The 23709-nt window shown below is 38.0% G+C and overlaps 2 protein-coding genes and 1 long non-coding RNA gene across 6 annotated transcripts in view; 2 read left to right on the forward strand and 1 right to left on the reverse strand.

Moving 5' to 3' along the window:
- Positions 1 to 23709, forward strand: part of LOC148420092 (serine/threonine-protein kinase VRK1-like) — a 311189-nt gene that overhangs the window by 239044 nt on the left and 48436 nt on the right. The window lies entirely within an intron of this gene.
- Positions 1 to 23709, forward strand: part of LOC148420094 (uncharacterized) — a 235676-nt gene that overhangs the window by 195303 nt on the left and 16664 nt on the right. Inside the window, exons 3-4 of one of the 4 annotated variants that reach the window (XM_088420997.1) lie at positions 3779 to 3851; positions 10729 to 10925. The exons of the other annotated variants lie outside the window; for them this stretch is intronic. Coding sequence (XP_088277123.1) covers positions 3779 to 3851; positions 10729 to 10735 — 80 coding nt within the window. The 3' untranslated portion in view covers positions 10736 to 10925. Of the gene's footprint in view, positions 1 to 3778; positions 3852 to 10728; positions 10926 to 23709 lie in introns of those variants that run through there. 4 annotated transcript variants of the gene reach the window in all.
- The window catches only part of LOC148420096 (uncharacterized), a 92023-nt gene that overhangs the window by 41859 nt on the left and 26455 nt on the right, over positions 1 to 23709 (reverse strand). The window lies entirely within an intron of this gene.

Below are 23709 nucleotides of genomic sequence, written 5' to 3' on the forward strand. Positions count from 1 at the left end.
AGGCTTGCAAAATATGGAGAACAGACGCAGCAGTTAATACACAAATCCATGAATGAAACAAGAAAGACAGGTACGGGACATGAACAGTATGAGGTCAATAAATGTGTCCTTTGTGATCTTCTTCACTCTAACAATATAAATTCCCGGTGGTTATGTTTCTTCAAATTAATTACTTTTTCATGGTATTGAATAACGCATCAAGACACTGAAAGTGATCTGAATTTTCTGAAGGTTGAAAAAAAAAACCTGTGTGAGAAAGAATTTTTCTTCAAATGTGCTTTAATTAAGAAAGTGACTGTCAATACGATGCATGATGAAAGGTTTTTATTATTTAGCCAATAGATCATACTTGAAATATAAAAAATGTTTCGCCTGATATCCCATTTCACTGTTGTATTGGACACAAAATAGTCTTGGACTCCTCAATTTTTGTGTTCTTTTCAAATGTACCACTCCACTTCTTTTTGGTGTGGTTACTTTTTGACTTGATTATTTTCCATATCTGAAATGCAACCACTTGCACCAATGCATTTCTAACAAACACTGTTTGTGAACCTGGAAGACCATGCAATTTCGATTTGACTTTTTGAGAGAATATTGTGTTGTAGGTACTGTGATTAGAAAATATATATGAAAAGTAATAATCCAAATCTATGTTAGTAAGATTCATTAATACAACTCAATAGCATTTAAACAGCCCATAATTAGAACCTTAGAGTCAATTGTTCAGGCTTCAGATGTTTATACCGACCATTCTGTATGGTGTTTCAATGTTCTTCCTATGCTGGCATGAATTTAGTCCAAGTACACCATTTTCCTTTTCTGAAACATGCGTTAAGTTGACTAAGACTGTACATACACTTGTCCATATGTAGCCGGTGATTGCTACTGTTAACATTCAAAACATAGCTGGAAAAATTCACTGCTTCAAGAAGCTTAATTTTTCCCATCACTACTGATCATTAGGGCAGCTCTTGGTGCAGTGAATAGCACGTCTGCTTCACAGTAAAAGGGACCCGAGTTCAAATCCACCTTGCTTCCAGTGTGGAGTTTGCATGCTCTCCCCGAGCCCGTCTGGTTTCTCTCCAAGCGCTCCAGCTTCCTCCCACACTCAAAAGACATGCATGGCAGGTGAATTGGACATACTAAATTGTCCTGAGGTGTGATTGGGTGCGTGGATGGTTGTTCGACTCTGTGTGCCTTGTGATTGGCTGGCAACCATTTCAGGGTGTCCCCCACCTACTGCCAGAAGCCAACTTGCATAAGCACCAGCAAGCCTGCGACCCCGGTGAGGATAAGCTGCTGTAGAAAATGGACGGATGGATACTGATCATTACATCAGTTTGGAATATAACTTCTTCCAGGAACCGATACAACCAACAGAAGTCGTAATAGTGGATGAAATAAAGCCAACGAAATAAAAAAAAAAAAAAAAAAACTGGAAAACTAAAGCAAATTGTGGAAACTACCTAGACATGACACCCTAGACTAGGCTAACGAGAACAGATGGACATGAATGTAAAACACAGGGACACTGGTAAAAGAGAACAAAACTGAACCCAATCAAAAGCAATCAACAAAAATAGCAATCATGACAATACTAACAAACCGTAAATTGAGAAGACATAGTATACACTAACGTACGTGATTATATTTTTGTCATCGGAGCTAACTGAGAGGTTAGAGGAATGGTGTGAGCAAGGGTTATCTTTGGCTCCACCAGCGGTGAAGACCTTTTTGAATTCTTAATCAGATGTCCATGATTTATTCATTTACATTTGAAATAACAATTATGGGATCAGAAGGGACCGAGCCTAAGCCTTAATTGCAATGGAAAACACACTTAATATGGAACTTGCCCCAACTCGCGGCACATGCTCACTATCCCCACAAGGCCTGAGAGCATGTTTCTCCTGCTGCATCAAGCGTGTACTTTGCCTCAGATCCTGATGTTGGAACTGCTTCTAGTTAAACTCTTCTGACAATCGTGGTGGCACAAACCAGTTGCGGCCTTACAGAACAATGATGTTATTTTGGTTTGTTTTTATCTAGAAATTAATCAATTTGAAAAGTACCTTCTTAGTAAAAAAAATACCTATTTCTGTAAAAATTGCATGTAAATGCTTAAAGTTGAATGCAGAAGTATGAAAGCATGTGGAATGATGTGGAATACGCTGAAATCATGGAACATAAAAGATTATATGGAACAATTTTGAAAATATACACATTAGAAATGAACATATACAAATTAGAACAAAAAACTATTTTTAGGTTTTATTGAGAAAAAAAACAGTTGGAAACAGCTACTAGGTATGAGTTGGACCATTTCAACTTGGAATGCTTGTAGAAAAATGTAGAAATGGGTCTTATGATAAAATATTTGGATTATTTGAAAAAGGGTGAATTTTCGGAATGAGAAAAAAATGCCTTTTATTTATTTATTTTTCTGTCATCCTCAGTATGTACCGTGCTGTGCTAAAGTCTTTTCAACTTTTGTTCTTTCATTGACTTTGAAAATACATCCCTGTACCTGCAAACATTTTCCAGATCCCCTCCAATATGTAGCAATTAAAGAGAAAATGAAAACATGATCATTAAAAGGATCAGAACATAATATGGTAGTATCTATGGGTTACTCACACACCATCGCACTCTTCAATAGATGATGTCATAATCCATGAAACACAATTTATTTTTTTTCTTTTAATTTCTCTCATTTGGATATTTATGCTGTGCAATACCTCAGCAATCTGAAATAATAATAAAAAATTGTAAATATTTCCGTCTTTATTCAACTTCTATTTTTCAAATTGCTTTTTTTTCAACTTGTAAAGGACTTGACTAAGACTAGCAAAGTGAGATTTTCAACGGTCAGTGAACATCTTGAATTTTGAATAGCAAGAAATCTTCAACATAATTTTGGCGAGGGACATAATCACGGCATGTCTCAAGTCTGATATGACTCCAACTCCGACACTATGAAATCGTCTCAGTTGAAAAGTTACAAATTTGCATCGATAGGGCACAGGTATAACTGAACCGTCTTTTTAGAGCAGCAGCTTCGGTCTTTGAAAACTTGTCCCTATTAAAATGTATTGGTTGTAAACATAGTTTAAAAACCACATTGAAGTTGAGAAAGTTTTTGCACAAGAGCAGCGGGAAGAGCTGCTGAGCTTTTAAAGTGTTGGCCGCTTGCTCTACTTGCTTGTGACATTCTGTAGGTTTGTGCCATATCCTGTCAAAGCAGACCCGTGCAGAAATGTTTCCTCTTGAACAAAGTATGTGTGTACGTCCCTACTTGCTTTTTGTCCCTTGCTTGCATACTTCAACCCACACACACATACACACACACACACATATACACAGCCAGAAACACTCAAATATCCCCTTTCCGTTTCTCTCTTTTCTGTTTCTTTTCTGCCTGTACTTCTGAAGGAATTCTCCATCCATCTAATTCCCCTCCTGGTTCTTTTATATTGAGGCTGGGCCCCGCTCGTATTCCATGTCAAAGGCTTTCTCTTTTATTGAACATCAAATCCTCTGTGTCTCGCCTCACACTCTCTTCTCCTGCTCGGCGGCATGCATATTCAGAAGCCGGCGGCCCGCTCCACAGGGCCGGCTAGTAGCCCAAAATTCGCAATTGTGGGTATTAGCGTTGTAACAACGTGACATGAATAGCCAGCGCGCTCTATATATAGGTGCAAAGTCGGCCGTGCGCTAGCTGTGAGATTGAGGCTATTGATGCACTGAGATTCTCTTTCTTGTTTTCTTTCTCGAGACGTTTCAGGCGACTTCTGTTTTGACTCTGGAGGTGGCGCTCGGTGTCAGAAAGTTCCAGCAAATCCAGACATGTAAGAAGCTGCCCCACTGTGGAATTTTGCATGCTGATTTGAGCTTTAAAAGGCCATTGAAAGCAGTGAGATGGAAAAACCTCAGTGCTGTTTGAACCAGCTCAAGATGTCCGAACACAATCACAATTATTAAACGATGGCAGCTATATTAATCCCTCTATCTTTGAATTTGCCTTCCTGTGAGGCGTTTGCATGTTGTTGTTGTGCCTGTGTGGATTTTCTTCCATCAACCAACCCAGATTTTAACTTTTTAATTCTCAACTGAAATTTATTTCCACAGCATTTCAACGGCAAAAGTTGCTGTAAAAAAGGTTGTGCAAAATATGAACAACACATATAAAATGTAATAATAGTAGAAGTAGGCTTTAGGGTTCTTCAAACCTGGTCTTTAAGAACGGTTGTCATGGATGTCACCATGTAACAAGACACTTGATTGGAATGATCAAAATTGTGATCCAGTTTCTGCAGACCTTGATGAATGTCTAATTATTTGAATCCACTGTATTGCAATTGGGAGACATACAAAGCATCCAGGAACTAGGATTGAAGACCCCAACTACCCATCGCCAAACGCCTCAAAAGATGGACTATTATATCCAATCTGTTCAAATAATTTGTATTAGAGATAATTGAGGAGCTAGATTTGATATGTAATATAACTTTTACATATGATAACCAATGTGTAAAGTAATTAATTTAAAAAAAAAAAAACTGCCTGGATTGTTGACTGCAAGTAAATGCAGTCATAGTAATCATAGATTCTTCAATAATAGATAATAAATACTGATATCTGTCCACCTGTACAAGGCTTTCGGTGTTATGAATGTCTTACAGCACAATGCAATTGTATTATCACAAACAGAGTCACAGATCACTCATGTTTGCTATTAATCATAACTAAAAAAAAGAGTATATATTTACACATACAGTATATGTATATAACAAAGGAAGAATAGGTAATGTTTATTTTCATCCTTTTAAATATATATTCCTGTGTGTGTTGCTTTTCATGATATTGTGATGAAATCCAGTACCCTGGCATGCTTTTTTAATTTTACTGAGTAAATAATGCAACGTCAACAGTCCATAATTCATGTAAGTGGACATGCAATCAGTTCAGATTAACATGTACAATGCCCCAGCGCGTTTGTGGGAGAGTGTACGCGTGTGTGTGTGTGATGCACAACATGGCAGGTCAGTGATTTTCTGCTTGTGGAGCTTGTTCATGGATCTCTTAATGCTTCTCCTTTTACCAAGGTTACTCAGGGTGTCATTGGAACCTTAAAAGGTCTTAAATTAGATTTGATTAAATGAAGGGCTTATGGTTATCATTACAATTTGCACTTGTTGCGAAAATCGCCAGTTAAATGTTCTAAAGGCAACAAAGTCACACTTTTCAGCTTCACCACATCATCTGTGAAAAAAATGGTCTGGAATGTGGTGAATTTGAGATTTTTTTTTTTTGAAGAATCATTTAGAATTTTCTGTGTCTTTTTAGAGGGGCAAAAGCTGGCTGCTTCTGTCACAGCAATGTACAATGACAATTTTTTCACGAGTGAGAAAGTATTAGAGAAAAATGAGTGGCAGCTTTTTGTGCATCAATCTGACCCATGATGACTTTTTTTGGCATCGCGTCCATATTTATACTTCTTATGGCATATGAGTCAGGATTGAGAAAACGAGCCACTGCTGATCCCGCCCCTCCGGACTACAGAAAGAGTTACCATGACGACTGTGGGTGGAGCTAGGCCATTGTGACTAGATGCGCTGCTAGAGAAATACGACAACTTTGATGAACGCTTGAGTATGTGTTGATAATCAGAAGCTCACGCTGATAATGTGCTTAGCTAATACTAATACTGTGAAACGTGTAGACTAGACTTGTCAGACAGAAGGGCGCACTAACAGAAGCACGTGTTTCATGTTCATCCTCATGACAGCAGCTCTGATCACACCTCTCTCTCCCACTGTTCATTTCCAGACCATTCCAGAGATAGCTCTACACCAGGCATTTGCTTTAATCCAGACCAAATGCTAATAGGGCTATTTGGTTGCTGGCCATCTGCCTGGGCTGCCGGTCAACTGAGGCAAGCTGTGCCGAGCTGTGTAGCGCCGGGCCTCTGCCAAAGTCTGAGCTGCCCAGAGACCACTTCATAACCAGAGGACACTTAACGGCCAATTGTCCGCACTTACTGAGAGCGCACGCAGCAGCTAGTGATATTATTAAACTGATCATTTCATTAGTTTAAGGGCAGCTTGTCTATCTCTCACTTCCATGTCATTCAAATCGGAATTCGAGGGTGTTTTGTGGAAAATCAAGCATGTAAGTAACTTTTACACATAGTTAATTCGAAAAAGGTCGGCATGGTGGCAGGCCGGTTAGCACGTCCGCCTCATATGGGTTTGGTTCCGGCTTTGACCCTCAGGTGTACTTCCTGTGCCTGCATGGGTTTTCTCTGGGTACTCCAGTCTCCTCCCACATTTCCACAAGCACGCATGGTTGGACACTCCAAATTGCCCTTAGGGGTGTTTGTGAGTGTCAATGGTCGTTCGTCAATACAGTATGTGCCCTGCAATTGGCTGGCAACCGGTTCAGGGGGTAACCTGCTTACTGCTCAAAGACAGCTGCTATAGGCCTGCAAACCTAATGAGGATAAGTGATTTAGAAAATGGATGGATGGATGGATGGATGGATGGATGGATGGATGGATGGATGGATAATTCAGAGGATTCATTCATTCTAGAAAAGCAGCAGGACTTCTCAGAAGAGATGCTTACTGACACTTAACCATGCACGAGGGCATGTTTTGCAGTGGCTGTAATTAATGTAATGAAAAAATTAATTTTATGCATTTTTAGTACTATCACTAAAGTTGTATTTTTAATCAGATGTATTAAATCAATACACTCACATCATTATGAAATTGGTTTGGTTGGGTGCTTTGCATCAACTTTATAAATACCACTAATAGGCTAGATGTTGATTTTTTTTGTGCGTGTGAATATTTTCTACTTTTCGAGCTCTGTGTAAGGTCTGCTCCTGGGCCTAAGCTTTGCTCCTCAAATGACTCTTGTGTTCCTTTCATCATCTAGGCAATCATTGCACTAGATATTTACTTGATACAAAGTTAAGACAGTTCTTTTCAAAAACTAGCAGAGGAGGCTAGCTACTATTGACAGAACCTGCAACAATTTCTTTGTCCTTAGGGATGGTAAATTGACTTATACTTATATAGCACTCCTACCAAACAATTGTATTTTTGATTAATGTATTGATTAATACATGTATTGATTAATCGGATAATTGGATGTAATTTTACTCTGCATAAAAGTCTATTCAAAAATGTTAGATGACTGTTAATTTACAAATGATTGGTGTTTATTTGGTATTGTTTGGTGAGTCAGAAACAACTAGACAACAATTAAAAAAATATCAAACTAGAGGGATAGCTGCAGTACTTTCGAAACTGATTTGTTTACTGGTTTAGTCATTGTTTTCAAAGGAAAATCACGTGTTGGAAAATATCTTATTTTGATTAGCCAAAGAAGACAATTGGTCTGATTAGATGGACTACAAAAATCAATGAATAATTAATGTTGAGTGGGTAAAATCACGGGATTTGAACAATTTGAAGTTAATCAATGGCTCTGAATGATTTCTTGATCATTAAAATAACTCACATAATTTGATATTTGATTAGTTGTAAATTAGTTGATTAGTTTTGACAGCTCTACTCCTAATATAGCTTACAATGATCACATTTTCTAGCACTTATTCTCTTTAGCATTATACAGGCATATGAATATTAACCATTAAATTATGTTCTGTCCATATGATGTTTTTTTTTTCTTTGTTTGGATGATAACTGTATAGGACAAATCGCATATCATTAATCCAAATTGAATATGTAGATATGTATTTTCATTCTTTAAATGACTTAAACAACTGATTTTCAAGCTTTTTCTTACTAAATATTTTTACTTTGGCCATGCATTTGATGTTTAAACACAACAGTGTTAATCACATAACAATGATGACTTAAAAAAACATATATTTGTGTGTCTTATTCTGAAAGCGGTATTGTTTAAATCAGAGCATAGTCCATCCTCAGAGAGATGGAGAGAAGCGCATCTTTTGCTTTTGCTGTGTGCGTGTGTGTAATTTCCCTACATGTGTGAGTGCACACTAACCTGCCTTTTGTGTGTTTTGGTGTTCTCTGCACTCCATCTCGCAACCTTCTCCTCATTATCAGTTCTCCTCCAGCATAATGGTGCTGGGGTTGTTAAACTTTTTCAGCTCAGGAAACAAATTTAGAAAATCCAGTCCTACTCCTCGACCTGGTCTAATGACTACTGGTGTTAGTACTGCGCAAACTAGTATTCCTGGCACACTGGGATGGAGAAACAGACTCCTAGCCATTTGGGGTCCCGACCCATTGTATAGTTACAGAAACAGTTGCTTAAAGACAGATAATCATGATGGAAAAGAAGAGTGGGCATGTACAGTAGCTAAGCTACTGTGTTTTCAATGCGTTTGTGTGTGTGTGTTTTTTTACATAGGCTCTTCCCGCATACTTGTGTGGGAGTGGAGCGCTGACATTGTACATATGGGGGCATCCTCCAGCACAAACAGCTGCATTAATTGCTTTGTAGAAAAATAATGCAAGGACATCATTAACAAAGAACAAGCTTACATTTCTAATTGATACGACCAATGCCTTCTCGGGGCCCTGCCTTAGGCGTTCCCGCTCGGTTGCTTTGACGCCCACCACCATTGCGGTGACCTATGGACTTGAAGGGCTGAAGGTCACACTCACAGGTGCGCTGCATGAATTAAGGCTCCTGTTGGGCACTTGTGCAAGGTCAGACAGTATGCGTCGATTTCTTACTATCAATTGTACTGTTTTAACTGCAATATTTATTCTGCTAATTACAAGCCGTGTAGTTCAAGTGTTTAATGTTAATGCCAGATTGCCGCTTTCCAGCTTCAATTTGACTTTTATACAATGCTTCGAATGCATTATTAGCCTTTTATGCGTGTTAATACAAAAGGAAAACAACTTTGTGTAACTCATGATCAAGTAGGACCATTTGCATACCGTCACAGTTTTACGATGGAAAACGACAGGCATGTAAGTGGATGAAGGATAAAGGATATATCACCTTGCACTTGTGTTACAATAGATTTCTCATTGGGGCTCTGACTAGCCTACCTTTTATACCTCAGTGGAACTCATTATGACCGGCACCTTTGGGAAATTCATTTCCATATATCTACGCAATCTCAATTATGCCACTTAATTGATATCTTTATTTTTCTAATTGGTGGCTTTAGTCCAGGAGTGGAATGAAGTGATGCCTCCACGTAGCAACACCATACTTCAAAGTCTGTTTTCTATCATTCTCACATTGCCTCGTTATTCCCCACATGTCAGGGATGTCACAACACATCCGCTGCAATTTTAATGAAGAGTGACTTTGACATGTTTTTGGTGTTTTTTCTTCTTCATGAATCAGGAGAAAGGTGAGTTAAATGTTACCAGGGACATGATGGAATTTCCATTTTGAAGCATAACCATCAATTAGTACACTTTTATTTTTTTACGCTGAGAGTTATTTTATTCTCCGTATTGATATAAAAAGCTTGAAAGATAAGCTAGCTCTTACATTTTCGCAACTAATGCTCTTATTGTTAATGTTCTTCTTATTCCTCCCCCTTTGAAAGAGAGAGAAGGATTTTGGATGAATAGGTGGACAAACAGCTGGTTTTCTCTTGAGAAAAGTCTTCCCAGAATTTAAACGGTTCGGTGGTGAAGTGTTAAGGAGTGACCCCTGAATGTTTCCTTTTGCTGTCTGTACTATAACCTTCCCTACAATGCGCAGCAGCCACGGTCTACTCCAAAGTCTCTTAGCCTCATTGTGAAGTTTCACCCACTCTTATTGATTCTTTATTGACCCGAGGTGACCTCCGATGCAGTCGCTCTTCATCCTTTCTCCTAACTACCACCACGGCTTTACATCTGCCCCCCGCAGCCCCACCTCCCAACAGCTGACTTTTTACTCCCTCCATCTACGTTAACCCTGCCCACTCTAGTGCAGACAACCTTTCTGAAAAGGCAGCCGGACTATTTGCTGTAAAGGTGCCAAGGCGGGGCTGTGAATAACGGCTCCTACATGTGAAAAGAGATGTAATTTTACCTTTGATCTGCAACTAGAAGCCATAATAGTGAAAGTTCACATGTACAAGAAAAGACTTGAATGCCAAAAAAAAAAAAAAAAGAGTGAAATATGCCTGCTGGAGGAAACCTTTCAGAAACCAGTTCAGAGTTCTTTTCTTTCTTTTTTCAACTATACACCAAGAGGATAAAATCTATCCATAAACATGATGCACAGTTCGCAGTGCATATTAGATTTTTTTTATTGTCTAGATAATAATGATAATCAAAGAAAAAATAAACAATTACACCCATTGTCTAGCCAATTACAGCTTAGCCTATTTCCACTATGGAAATTTGGAAAATACTGCGTAATTACACAAACAAGGACAAGCGCACACACTTCTATATACAAAGACATGCATAACAATAATTCCCCCTCCCCCAATCCCGCCTGTTTGGACAGCACATAAGTAGCCAAATCTTTCAAAAGGAGGAATAAACAAAACAAACAAAATTACATGAGATAAAAGAAGAAAGACAATAAAAGAAAAGTGTCCCAGTGGATTGTTCAATCCCTCCTCTTTGCTCCATTTTCTCCTTGTATTATTTCATTTGTTTGTTCTTTGGCCATTCATTACAGTTTCTCGGTCTTATTGTTGTTGTTTGTGTCTTCCTGGTGATTCTTAAATGCTTTTGACTGTTGTTTTGATCTCATTTAGAAATTGAAAGAAGCCAGAGCCTTGGAAGTCTTTTTGATGAGACTTTATTAACTTCTGTCTGCGTTCTTAAGACCGTCTCTGAAGATTTCATTGGAGATTGGGCGATACTGAATTTAAAGAAAAAAAAACAATCATTGCCAGGACTGTGGACGTTGCGCATGTGTGCAAGTATGAACTTCATACTCACAAAAACTATTTTGGGTCTAATGTATTGTATGTATGCCTTTATTTGTCCTAAAGATTGGATATTAATCGGCATTGCCATGAATATCTATGAGACTGTACGGGCTTACATTTTTCTATCTGTTGTCTGTTGGCAGGTTGATTTTTCTTTTATTTCATGCATTTGACAAGAAATCTCTTGAATATATATATATATATATATATATATATATATATATATATATATATATATATATATATATATATATATATATATATAGTTAAGTAGTAAACGTAAAAACAAGTAAATGTCATTTCACGCATTCGCATGCCAAATACCCAGATGAGATGAATCTTCACTCCTCCGTGAATCTTTATGAGAGCCTAAACGGCCACAGCTGCATATTAAAGCACCTTATTTGAATTAGATAATGTGATTATGATAAGATCAATTAACGACCAGCAATAACGGCGACTGTAAGCCTATTGTCGTTTTGATGACATTTGCGTTTGCTCTGGTAATGTATGTCCTATGGTGATAATTAAGACCCCGGCTTCACAGGCAGACAAGCTGAATGGGAGGGGAGGCATTACATCCAGACCTTTTTGGCGATTAGCATCTCCACTCGATCTTGCCCGCCACCAGCTTCAAGTGGAGCTTTTGAAGAAGTCCAAATTGATTCTGCATCCCGCCACTGCCGCTGCTGCTATTGTGCGTGAAGATAATTTCTCGATGTCTTGATGTGTGTAATGTTTACACGGCGTTCGAGAGGCAAAGCCTTGAGCTGTACACCGCTGTTGAGAGACTATTCTGTGAATACGTGAAGGTGTGCACCCTCATCAGTGGAGGTTTTCACAATAAAGTTTTTCGGCCTTGTAGGAAAGGAGGAGTGCATCACGGGACCTACGGCACAAAAGATTCTGACCTCATCGTGGGTAACGTTTTTACAACAAAATCTTTTAAGAAATAGTTTGCCAAATGGGTGGAGATGTTTATGGAATTTAAATTGCCACCAAGAACGAAGTAATAAAAGAAAAAGAGTGAAGTGAAGCAGAGTAATCAAAGGATGGAAAAAAATAGAGGAAAAAGATACCCAAAATAAAAAGTATTTTGCTCAAAATTATGTGATCACTGTGTAAGTTAAAGCTTCAAATTTTACACAAGTAATGACATTTTTTCAAAATGGGATGAATTATTAAGACTAAACATATTGTTTTTTGTTCAATAAATCAAACAGTACTTCAGAAACTTTATTGAATTCAACGAGGTTGTGTTTGTGATGTATTGGAATTGATCAATTCTAATACTTCACAAACACGAGCCAATCAAATGAAACATAAAAGTGAAATATAAAAATCAATCAGAAATTATTATACGACATATTAGAGTCTGGACTCATTACCCAAATCCAAAAATGCAGTTTGTTTATGATGCAAGCACCGAATGGCAAATCTATTCACAAATATATCAGGTTACAAATCTTACTTGTAACCCAAAAACATGTCATAGTCCCAATTTAATCAAATTGGTGAATGAGGGTCCACCATCTCCATGATGAATTCCTCCATGAAAGTCTTTTAGCAAGGCCTTATAACAGGCAACATACCACCTACGGAAACAAAGTTCACTTTTTGTGAAACATCCAAAACCTGAGTATACAAACACGCTAAGGTAGCTGCCTCGCCCTAGGGAATGGTGTTCATTTTTGATTGAAAATAATTTGATTTCCCTCACAGAAACCCGGACATCACAATACATCTCATTGCTGATCTCCGTTGATCTAATCAGAGAATTGCAAATTTGCAAGCTTCGGCAAAATGGAGTCAAAATGCCACTCTAGGGATGGGAATTGATAAAATAGCTCAGATTACAATTCCATTTCTGATTCAGTTTCATTTTTTATTGATTATTTTAAAAATAACTAAGAATGTTGCAATGCATGTTTTGCTACTTAACATGCGTGGTGATGTCATTTGTCACGAAAATCGGCAAACAATCCCAAGCAAACTGGGTACTGGTTCTCAACATGAACCGGTTTTTGATTTCCATCCCTATGGCACAAAGTCTGGATTTGGATCCAGGCAATGTCTTCTACTGTCATGATGCATGCGTTTTTCTTTTTTTTTCTGTCTGTTGGCTTCTGTTTGTGTTATTTATTACTTTGTTTCCCTTAGACATCGCAAAAATGATTTGAGCAAGGAGATCTGCTCTTTGAAGCTATTGTAATCAGTCTTAAGCTATGTGGCCACACCAAGAAGACAACAGATTGTTCCATTGTTTTCGCCATTTGATATGTTGCATTCTGTCTCGCTCCTATATTAGATACAGGCCCTCATTGGCATTTTTCTCTAGCTCATTTCTCACCTAAAATCTTTAGATTTTCCTGGTATATTTTCCTGTGCTTATCCTTATTGATGTGTCCTTTTTCTTTTAAGTTTGTTGATTTGTATTTCCCTACTCATTAGTTGTGCTTTACTATACCTATTTCAGTCTCCGTGTAAACATTCTGTACCTATTGTCAGTGAAACATTTAATTTTAACTTTATCGAAATAAAGGCTCCCTGTGACTGTTTCTATGAGCTGACTGATTTACGATCAAACGAGTCACATATATTTACATTGTTACATAAAGCTTAAAAAAAATGTGTGTCTTCTGATTTTACTCTGCTGTCCCTGGAGAACGGCCTTTGGGGCAAGTTGACAGAAAATTGACGCTATGAACGTAAAAGATAACGATGAAACAGCGGGGGATATGAAAAAAAAATGTATATTTGATTGACATCTACAGGCTGCAATTAATGTGTTCTCTCAAGGCATCTGTGAATTTGTAGTGCTTTTGATGTGTATTTATATATAGTGGTACGGTGCAAGCAGTGATGTGGATCTGTGATCCGGTGTTTGTGTTTCGACACACAGGGATGTTAATGCTTGGTGTGATGCGCTCCTGCCAGATGGCATCCTGTATACACAACCCTTGTTGAAGTTCACATACCAAACAGATACTCACAATTATAGCTGAATGCACCAGTAGTCTGATGGAATGGTCTCAGTTCTATCGAGCTGCCCAACTATGCATTGTACCTATGTTGGGAAACCAGTATAGATTTAATTACTTCTTTTTATTAATAGTTTATGATAATTACTAATAGCAACCCATTGTTTCACTTTTTGATTATTGTATAGCAAAGTATATTAGTTTATCGCTGAAAATGTGTTTTTGTCATTTTTTTCAATGAGTAATTTTTATCTTTATTAACGTAAATCTAGATGGGGTATAATGATTGTACAACAATCATGTAATTATACTTGCCATTTGATTTTGTCTGTGTGTAATTTTCCTGTGTCGTTGGTTGTTCACTTATGCTTGAGAATTTATATTGACTGTTTTAGGTGTTTAGTAAATGTAAACACAGTGCTATCAAATATGGGTCACTTCCATCCATCCATTTTCTTTGCCTCATATCCTAACGAGGGTCACAAGTGACGGAGCCTGTCCCAGGTGACCATGGACAAGGTACCCCCTGAATTGGTCTCCAGCCAATGGCAAGACACAATTGAATGCAAATAATGTGTCACATTAACAGCCTTAGACAATTTAGAGTGCACGAAATCTGGAATTTGGAATGTAAACAATCCGGTTATGATTCTGGTACTTCAATTTTTTTCTGGCTCTTAACATTTCTTACTTCCAAATCCTAAAAATCCCATGAATTTCGGACTATAAGGTGCATTTTTATTTTTTTTTGTCACAATTTGAGCACCGCTGTTTATAGTCCAGTTTGTCTTATCTGCCTTTGTTTTACTAGTCACCGGGAGGCAATCCTGTCTTTCATAAGACTTTGTGTAAAGACTACATATAAAATATTATGTCACATAAAAGTTTGATATATAAATATATATGATTGTAAATATGAATGATGTACAATGTGTTAATATGTTCAATAAAATAATCATTCAATCAATCAATTAAAGAGAGACAAAAAAGTCATTCAAAGTATCAATTTTGAGTTAGAACTGCTATTTTGATGCTGCTGTAGCCAGGTTAAACTGCCTGCCTACAGCAGCATCAAAATAAAAAAAATAAGAAAAAACGTTTTGAATAAATATAAACAAAACTTGCATGTACCATCTTTTCTTGGTAAATATTTGATGTTATGACTTGCGGCATTTTAGTCTGCAGCAGCAGTTTATGTACGGGTGTGCCGTGTGGTTTTGTACAAAATTTACTGTACATTAAAAAGGGAGGACACATTTGTTTTTTTTGTTTGTTTGTTTGTTTTTGACAAATCAAAAGATCATCTCTGATCCATAATTTCATGATTTTTTTAGTATTTACTAGTAGTTTCATATTATTTACTTTTAGCACTATAGCTTTATTTATGAGAACCTTGAGAAATTAAAAAAAAAAAAGCTCGGGAAGCGAACAGAATAAGAATGTCATTGTGTGGTATAATAATACTATCGATATGTCAATACAAACTCTTGACTCTTGAATAGAGTACTGTAGAGGGCACACTTTTGTGAACCTGGAGGAAATCCTGTTATGTTTGCAAAACACGTAGATGCAGTATTTGTGTGTAGTGTGCTCATGCATAGATAGACTAAACATACTGTACATCCGCATGTGAAAGAGTGAAAAAAGTGAGTTTTTCATCCAAATCTTTGATTTGTCCTGAGGGCTCTTTTGTGGCTCATCTCAGCATTACAGCTGTCAATTACTGGTTGAATTTAGGTATGGCCTTTCAGATGGAAATCCTCCCCAAAAATAGTTTGGTGCTCAAGGGGTTAAGCACTGTACCTATTACTAATTCACAGCTATGTGGTCTAAACTGGTATTATCAGAGGAAACGTCAGAAGACGATTCCCTAGTGCTCTCCTTGAAGTGCGAATCACAGTCGAGCACAGATCATACATATGTACAGGTCTCTCTGCTCCCCAACGCGTGAAGAAGGTCTATTGCTGCAAATGAACGCGCCCCTTGATATAATTCTCATCAAGGTTCAATCAATTTCCTCTTCCTTTGCCTGCAGCAGTGTATCAAAAGGGCTCTTCATCAGTCTCTGTCCCCCACCCCTCTTCTGGCCCCCTTAAAATGAGACAGGGCGCTTCATTGGTAAGGCCATAAAGGATGCATATGTTGAGTTTAAAAATGCAGCAATGACTCCTCTGGCAAGTAGAAAGCAGAAATGGTGCTAAGCTATTAAACTGTGGCGTCCGTGTAACGAAAGCATCAGCATTATAGTACACCACATGAAACCTAACCACCAGGATTATCATTTTGATGATTTTTACTACAGAACAAAAACTATATAAAACATATACAATTAGATGGGGTGCACATACAATACAAAACTTTTACCTGTATGGGGCAAGTATCAGATCATGTGTTGAGAACCTCAACAAATGTGTATAAACAGGATCTTTTTTTCACAAGTTGCATCACTATGGCATGAATTGAAACATCAGGCCCCCGGAATCGTAAACACCATTCTGCATCTCATCATAATAACCCCTGAATCAGCACTCGATGTCAGCAAAAGTGAATGGAATAAAAACAAGCACCATGTCCCTTTTTTAAGCATTGCTAAAGCTGCAAACTAACCATCCATTTTCTATAGTCTCTTATCCTCACTAGGGTCACTGGCTTGCTAGTGCCTATCCCAGTTGTCTTTGGACGGTAGGCGGGGGGCATCCTGAACTGGTGGCCAGCCAATTGCAGCACACACAGGGACAACTGATCATGCACCCAATAACACCTAAGGGCAGTTTTCTGAAATATCTCAGGAGATAGACCGATGATAATATTCCTTCATTTTAAATCTCAGTCTCTTGTAATATTTTCTATGTAGTGGTGTAAAATTCAATATGGACTACAGAATTTGTTTAAATTAGCACAACCCCCTAAAGTAGACTGCCATACATAAATGACTAAACAGTTTGACTTATCCATACAATGGCAAAATTCTTCTTATTGACATTGGAATTCACTTTTGAAAGATAAACTAAAGATTTTTGATAAATAAAATGGTATTGTAGGGGAATGTTTATATTATTTTATGCTATTTGTATGATTGTTTTCAGAAATGAACTTGCAGTTTTGCGAATTCCTATTCCAATGTGAGAAATGTAGCATCATGACTTAAAAAAAAGTAAAACATGTTGCAAGAGAAAGCTCAGTTGAACTCATCTTAATTCATCCGATTCCCTCAAAACCTCCCTAGTTGTCTTAGCCTACATAATCGGATCTACTTTTTAGTTTAGCCCAGCAAGGTATCAAGCACTCTTAGACCAAGTGTTGGAAGTCAGCACTTTTCGCATGAATGTGAGATAATTCTATCAAACAATATTAGTAATATGTTCAAACAATTGATTTCTGCAGTGTTTTGAAGTGTTCGAATCACACTGTTGTCAAATGTATTGCCCATCAATGTCGCATTCACATTCAAACCTGGTTCCAGCAAACTTTTTTTTTTTAAATTATTGCCAACACAATGTCAGATAAGACAAACAAAATGTTATGGCATCATGTGCATTTCAAACTGGTCCTGAAAAAAAAACAAGATCATGATGAAGATTTTTTTAAAAGAAATATTTTTGTAATGAATTTATTTTTTTGCCTTTGATTTTGCCAAAATGTAAGCTTCTGACGACCTGGCTTTTTAATGGGCAGTTTTCCAAAGGTTTTGTTCTGTCCCTTCTGTGGGGTGAAGGCAGGGCTGCCCAATTTAACAACTGGGTCATTCCCAAAAGGAGCTTGGTGAATGTTTGTTTTATGACCAGAGAGATTTTGCGCCTGAATTCGCACAAATGCGGAAACAAGGGCAAGAAGGCACACATTGGAAAGCTCAACAACACTCACAAACATAAATAAAACAGCTACATATATACTGCCAATACCATACGTGGAAACGTGATCTAATATGATCTCCTGATAATTATACCTACAAACAGACCTACAAACAGTCCTTACCTATAGCTGGTCTTGGCCACACACAAAAAAGCAGGGATAAATATTGCATCTAACCTGTCTCTCATACACACACAGAAATCCTCAATAGTGCCACTAGTCTTAATAATGCTGGAGTGTTGTGGCAACAAGGCTTTAAGCTACAAATTGACTGCTACCTGTGGGGGGCTCATGTAGCAGCTCGCTACTGCTACTCTACGACTGTCCATTCAGCCGGAGGAGACTGTTAGACAGATATATGGCCACTTAATTGGCCCATGATGGCAGTGTGGTGAAGTGGTGATCGCCAGTGGAGTGCTAGACAACACCAGATGATTAGGGGCTCGCGTGAGTGTGTGTGTATGTGTGTGTGTTTTGAGAGAGAGAAAGAGAGAGTGCAAGCGAGTGCGAGTGTGAGCGCAAGTTTTAGGACACAGTCTCATTTTTGGGGCTGTGAATTTGTTTATGTATGTGCTAGAGCTTGTCGTAAACCACACAGACAACTGCGTGTGTGTGATTGTGTGCATATGAGCGTGTGTGTGCGGTACGTGTATATGTGTAAAGTGTTCGCTCAGCCCAGCAGGACAACGCCAGCTCTGGACTTATTAGTCACTCGTCTCAAGCTGTCAGCCCACACAAAAGGCATCAGACGATTAAAAAAAAAAAAAAAATTGAATAACCACAAACCTGTTCTGCACACTGCTTATATTTTAGAATGTGTCAGATGTGTATACGGGGGTGTATGTGGGTGTGAGGTGTGTGTGTGAAAAAGTGTTTTGATGGAGGCCTATTTTCCCATGGAGTCCACTCGTTGTCTAAGTAGGTAAATCAATGCAAATAAGGGAAATGTCGAGGACAGGTGGAATGAAGAGAATAACAAGAAAAGGCTGAAAATGGAAAATAAACAAAGGCTTAGATTTAAGGAAAGAGAAAAAATACCAGTAGGTGGGGGAATTATGGAAAGAGGATGCCCATTAAGGTGGGAAATTGGAGCCCTTCTCAGTTAAGCATTTCACTTGTGCCCATATTTCCCTGATGGTGGTGTGAGATTCACGGGGCCCCGAGTTATCCAGATGAGACCGGCAAGAATTAAAATGCCATATGTTCGGGATGGCACCTCGGCGCAAATCAAACGCTCCTGTAATTTCTCTCAATACCAAAGAGGCCCCTAACATTAGGCTCTCTACGCTTTGCTGGTTTGTTTATTTCCATCCTCTTTTTGTCACATTGAAGTGGTGATTTATTTTAACTATTTGATACAGCTCCTGCTGTTCTAGCTTCTTTTGTTTACGCATGTTTGTTGACAGCATTTTAGGTTGTTGCTGATGGAGAGCAGTAGAAAAATCTCATTGACTTTTTCATAATTACTTTTCCATATCAGATCGCTTCAGTAGCGTGTAACGGTTCTGTCTTTTGGTTTTTTAGCTGCCATTTCACTGAAGTGAAAACGTTCTGGTTGAATTTGACCCTTTTCTTTTTCTCATATTGTATTTAAGTCAGTGGTCCCCAACCAGCGGTCCGCGGACCGGTATCGGTCCGTGGATCAACTGGTATTGTGCCGCGTGTGCTGCACCTGAAATAATGTTTTGGAAATGATTTAGTTTAGCGGTTCATACGTTTGTGCTTGATCTTCATTTTTTTTTTGGCGCCGCGTCTTGCAGCTGTTGAGATTACATACATGAAAGTCTGAGTACACGCTGGACATATCAGAAGCCATTCACGCTGCTTATCTACTTGTTTTTATGAATGAAAAGAGGGAAATTGCGAGGTTTGAGTATTATTACACACATTATATTGTGCTTACCTTTTCATAACGTCATAATAAACTATTGTCATTTTTTACAAATTAATTTGGATCATTGTGCGCTAATTTACTTACTTTCATAGTCTTTCATAGTCACCCACCCAATCTCAACAAATCTGCACCCCCAATCCGCCTCATCTTTGCTGGCCAACTTCACCTCTTTCAATAACATCATTATATATCGCTATCTTTTTTTCTTAAATGCCGTCACTGCTTTGCGAGCTCCTATCAGCTTCACTTGCACTAATAATTGTGTGTTTCAACCTGTGCTGCCTTCGGCTAATTTAACCACAGATTGAAATGAAATGACCCCCTACCCACTACAGCGAACCATCCGTACCACCAGCCTTGCCACATGCACTCACACACACACGCACGGATGCACGCACACACACCACTGGATGGCAATCAGGAGTCTGAAAGAACTGTGTTTCCTCAGCAGACACAAGGCTGATTCTAAAGCTAATAGTCATTGTTTGAAGTGACACTGCTGCCCTGGCATTTGCTTAACCTTCTGTCTTATGTGCAAGGCAGAGTCAACGCACAATCTCTGCTTAATTAATATTTTCCCTCTCTCCCTCTTCTCCCTGCACCACTTATAACCCTGTCAAACAAAGTCGGATAGAAAGGAAAGCTGTATTTTGAAATCACTAAATAAGGATACGAGCAGTTTTGGTCATTTTTGTAACAATTGTTAGTTTGCAGTACTTCACATACATTCAAGTTTTAGTTGCATTCATGGAAAAATATTTGCCTCTCTTTCTTTTTAAGCTAGTTTTTTATTTGTGTTGCACGGCACAGTTAGTACAATAAAATGATTTATAAATTATTGCTCACTGATCATTCAACTGCAAGCATATTACACTTGTATTTTCTTTTCTTATTTTGGACTAGAACGCAAGATCGCATTTATTGTCGTTACACCTGCAGTACAAGGCAATGCAATTTTGACTTAACGAGATCGAACCATCCAAGAAAAATTCAATACAAGTGACTGACAAGGACAGACAAGACGACAAGGCCCGAAGGTATTCACGAAGAAGGGCACTCTGCTAATAGCATGAAAATATTTACATGAGGAAAAATGGGAGGGATTAAAAAAAAGCGAGTCTTCGGGCCACGCCCCAAATAAGGAGAATGGCTAAAGTCCAGGAAAAAAAAAAATGCACATTCAGCAACAGAAAGGACACCACAACATATCTCGCATAACATGTGGATGGAGGGTCCGGTCGGTGGAGGCCTAAATGGCTTCATCCAGGAATCATTGATATGCCGTGGCCAGGGGTAAAACCCGGTTTGGCTTATACCTCTCAATGCACCAAATCATCGCTGGTTGGAATCAAGCAGCCTTATACATAGCTGCACTCAAAAAAGAGTTGAGTTAAAAATAAATATATTTATGCTAACTTTTCTAAAATGCAAACATCCATCTATTTTCTATATCCACTTATCCTTACAAAGGTCACTTGGCTTGCTGGTGCCTATCCCAGATGACTTCGAGCAGGCGGAAAGAGGACCCTGAACTGGTTGCCAGCCAATTGCAGGGCACACAAAGAGAAAAAAAACATTCACACACCTAATCACACCTAAAGACATTTTAAAATGTCCAATTCATCTGCCATGCACGTTTTTGGAGTGTTAATGGAAGCCGGTGAGCTCGGAAGGAATCCACATAGGCTCGGGGAGAACATGTAAACTCCACACTGGAATGCCAGGGTGAGCTTTAGTATTATTATCATTATTATTACTAAATTAGTAAATAATTCAAAAAAGGTGGCTATTTTGAGTAAATATGCAGCTAACCCAAATTTAGTTGCGTCACTTTAGAGAATTCACAAATATGTTACTTGTTGACAGTTCCTTTAACAACACCAACTTATTTATTTATTTTTTTAAAAACTTTTATGAACATGAATCTTTATAGCATTTTCGGCAAAATTAAATACAAGTAAATTTAATGTTCGGATGCAAAACACCCCTCAATGTTTGACAAGAGTTAGAACGTAACTGCATTGGAGTTGCTTAAAAGAACTTCCTCTGTGCAAAAAGGTCAGATGTTGTCTCCCCCTGCTGTTTTCCTGAAGCTCCCTCACTCTCTCTGGGGTTGTCCGATGAAGTGGTCAGCAGTTGACAGGTGCTGCCATGGCTGACAGGCTAAACACAGCATGTGTGTGTGTATGTGTGACAAAGAGAGAGAGGCAGGAGGGGAGCATGCTGCTCCAGGTCACAATGGCCATGTGCTGTAGAGCATGGCAGGAACTAAACCACAGGGATATAGAGCCCTCTCTCTATATGATTCTACCTGCTGCTTTGAGACACTTTACACTTCCTGCAATGAGAGAAAGATGTACTCATGTAGTAAAACACAATATTAAAGATGTAAGCCAAAACAGAGAGCGGCTGAGCTAATAACGCACCATTTCTTATTACCCCCATCCTTGCCAGTGTCACAGATGGAGAGCACGGTTAAGGAAAAAGCACATTCTTGACTGGTTGCCAGTCATTCGCGTGGTAATTGTGAATCAGCTATCTGTACCAGTCCACTACCAGCGGCCTCTTATTTCACCTCAACAAGAAACCATCTGATGTGTTAACAGACCTGAATTGCTCACCTGGTCCACCTCCGGTTTCTCGCTAATCATCAACCACTTGAGCATATCTCCTCGCTCTGACTCATTTTTAAGAGCGAAATGACAGTTTATCATACCAATTCTATAGCAAAAATCATTTCTACTCCCTCAAAATCACACATCTCACTACTAATTAAACATTAAGCACAGCTAAGACAAGTCATCCAAAGTCCATAATGACCTTCAACACATGCATCACAGACACGCTTACCAAATTTCAAACAGTTCACGTTACCCTTCTTCTTATCTCTATTGATAGGTATGTTGCTGCCACTGTGCCAGATTAAAAGTAACTGTCCTGGATCTTTTAAAAAACACTTGATTGTTGAACAAATTTTGTTTGATGAGTTACAGTCTTGACTTTTTACATCTAAATATGCTCGCCTGTGGTTTAATTATCAACTGTACAGCCAATTTATTATTTACGCCAATAGGTGTTCAGGAATGATCAACCTTGGGTCTACTTTTTTCTATTTTAATTAGTGACTTTCTTGCTTTTCACATATGAATAGTGTTCTTCAGAAAGTTGATAAGTATTAATATGTGGGTGTTTGGATTGGTTTGAGATTAACATTGATACCAAATATTACATGTTTTAAAGAACATTCATTTTGTGTAGTGAATATTTGTTCTAGGCACTGTTTTATATTTAATGTAAAAATAAATGAATAAATAAATCTAAAGGTGGTACTTATTTTGCTCATTACTGACTATATTGAGATTCTCAAAATAGCATAAGACAAAGCATGTATATTTGGTTGATCTTTATCTACACATCACATATTTAATGACATGCATTGGTGGCCTTCTTTAAATAATAGACAGTACTTCACTGGTGTTGGTTTTCCTTTTAAACAGATTCAATTTCCCCTGTTGTTTGAAGCTATAGTTTTTTGAAGCTTTAGTTTGCTCCACACCTATCCAATTGCATATACCATATTTTCCGCACTATAAGGCACACTTAAAAAACACACATATATATATATATATATATATATATATATATATATATATATATATATATACACATTTTTTTTTCTTTTGGTAAAGCTGATGGTGCGCCTTAAAATCCGGTGTGCCTTATATATGAACCAATATTGAGATTGTGATTAGTAGATGGGGAATGAACTGATAAAGTTTACATGTTTCTTTTGTGTGTTTACAGTTGAACAAGGTTGGTCATATTGACATTGAGTTATTATGCTATTGAGAGTTTAGAGTTATTTTTTGATTTATTATTGTTATTACTTTGAGTATTACTATATTGTGATTGCACTGGAGGAAAAGTTCCCTGATATAAATGTTGGACCAAATGTTATACCTTGCCGTTAAAAGATAAACTGTCACGGAAATACTAATAAAATAAAACATAAGACAGTTGTTTATTCATTTTGGGAGTGAGTAGAGTACAAAGCTGGTTTGCAATCTACTAATAAAG

Source organism: Hippichthys cyanospilos, chromosome 8, assembly GCF_059441005.1.
Source record: "Hippichthys cyanospilos isolate Australia breed blue-spotted pipefish chromosome 8, RoL_Hcya_1.0, whole genome shotgun sequence".
Taxonomy (NCBI): domain Eukaryota; kingdom Metazoa; phylum Chordata; class Actinopteri; order Syngnathiformes; family Syngnathidae; genus Hippichthys; species Hippichthys cyanospilos.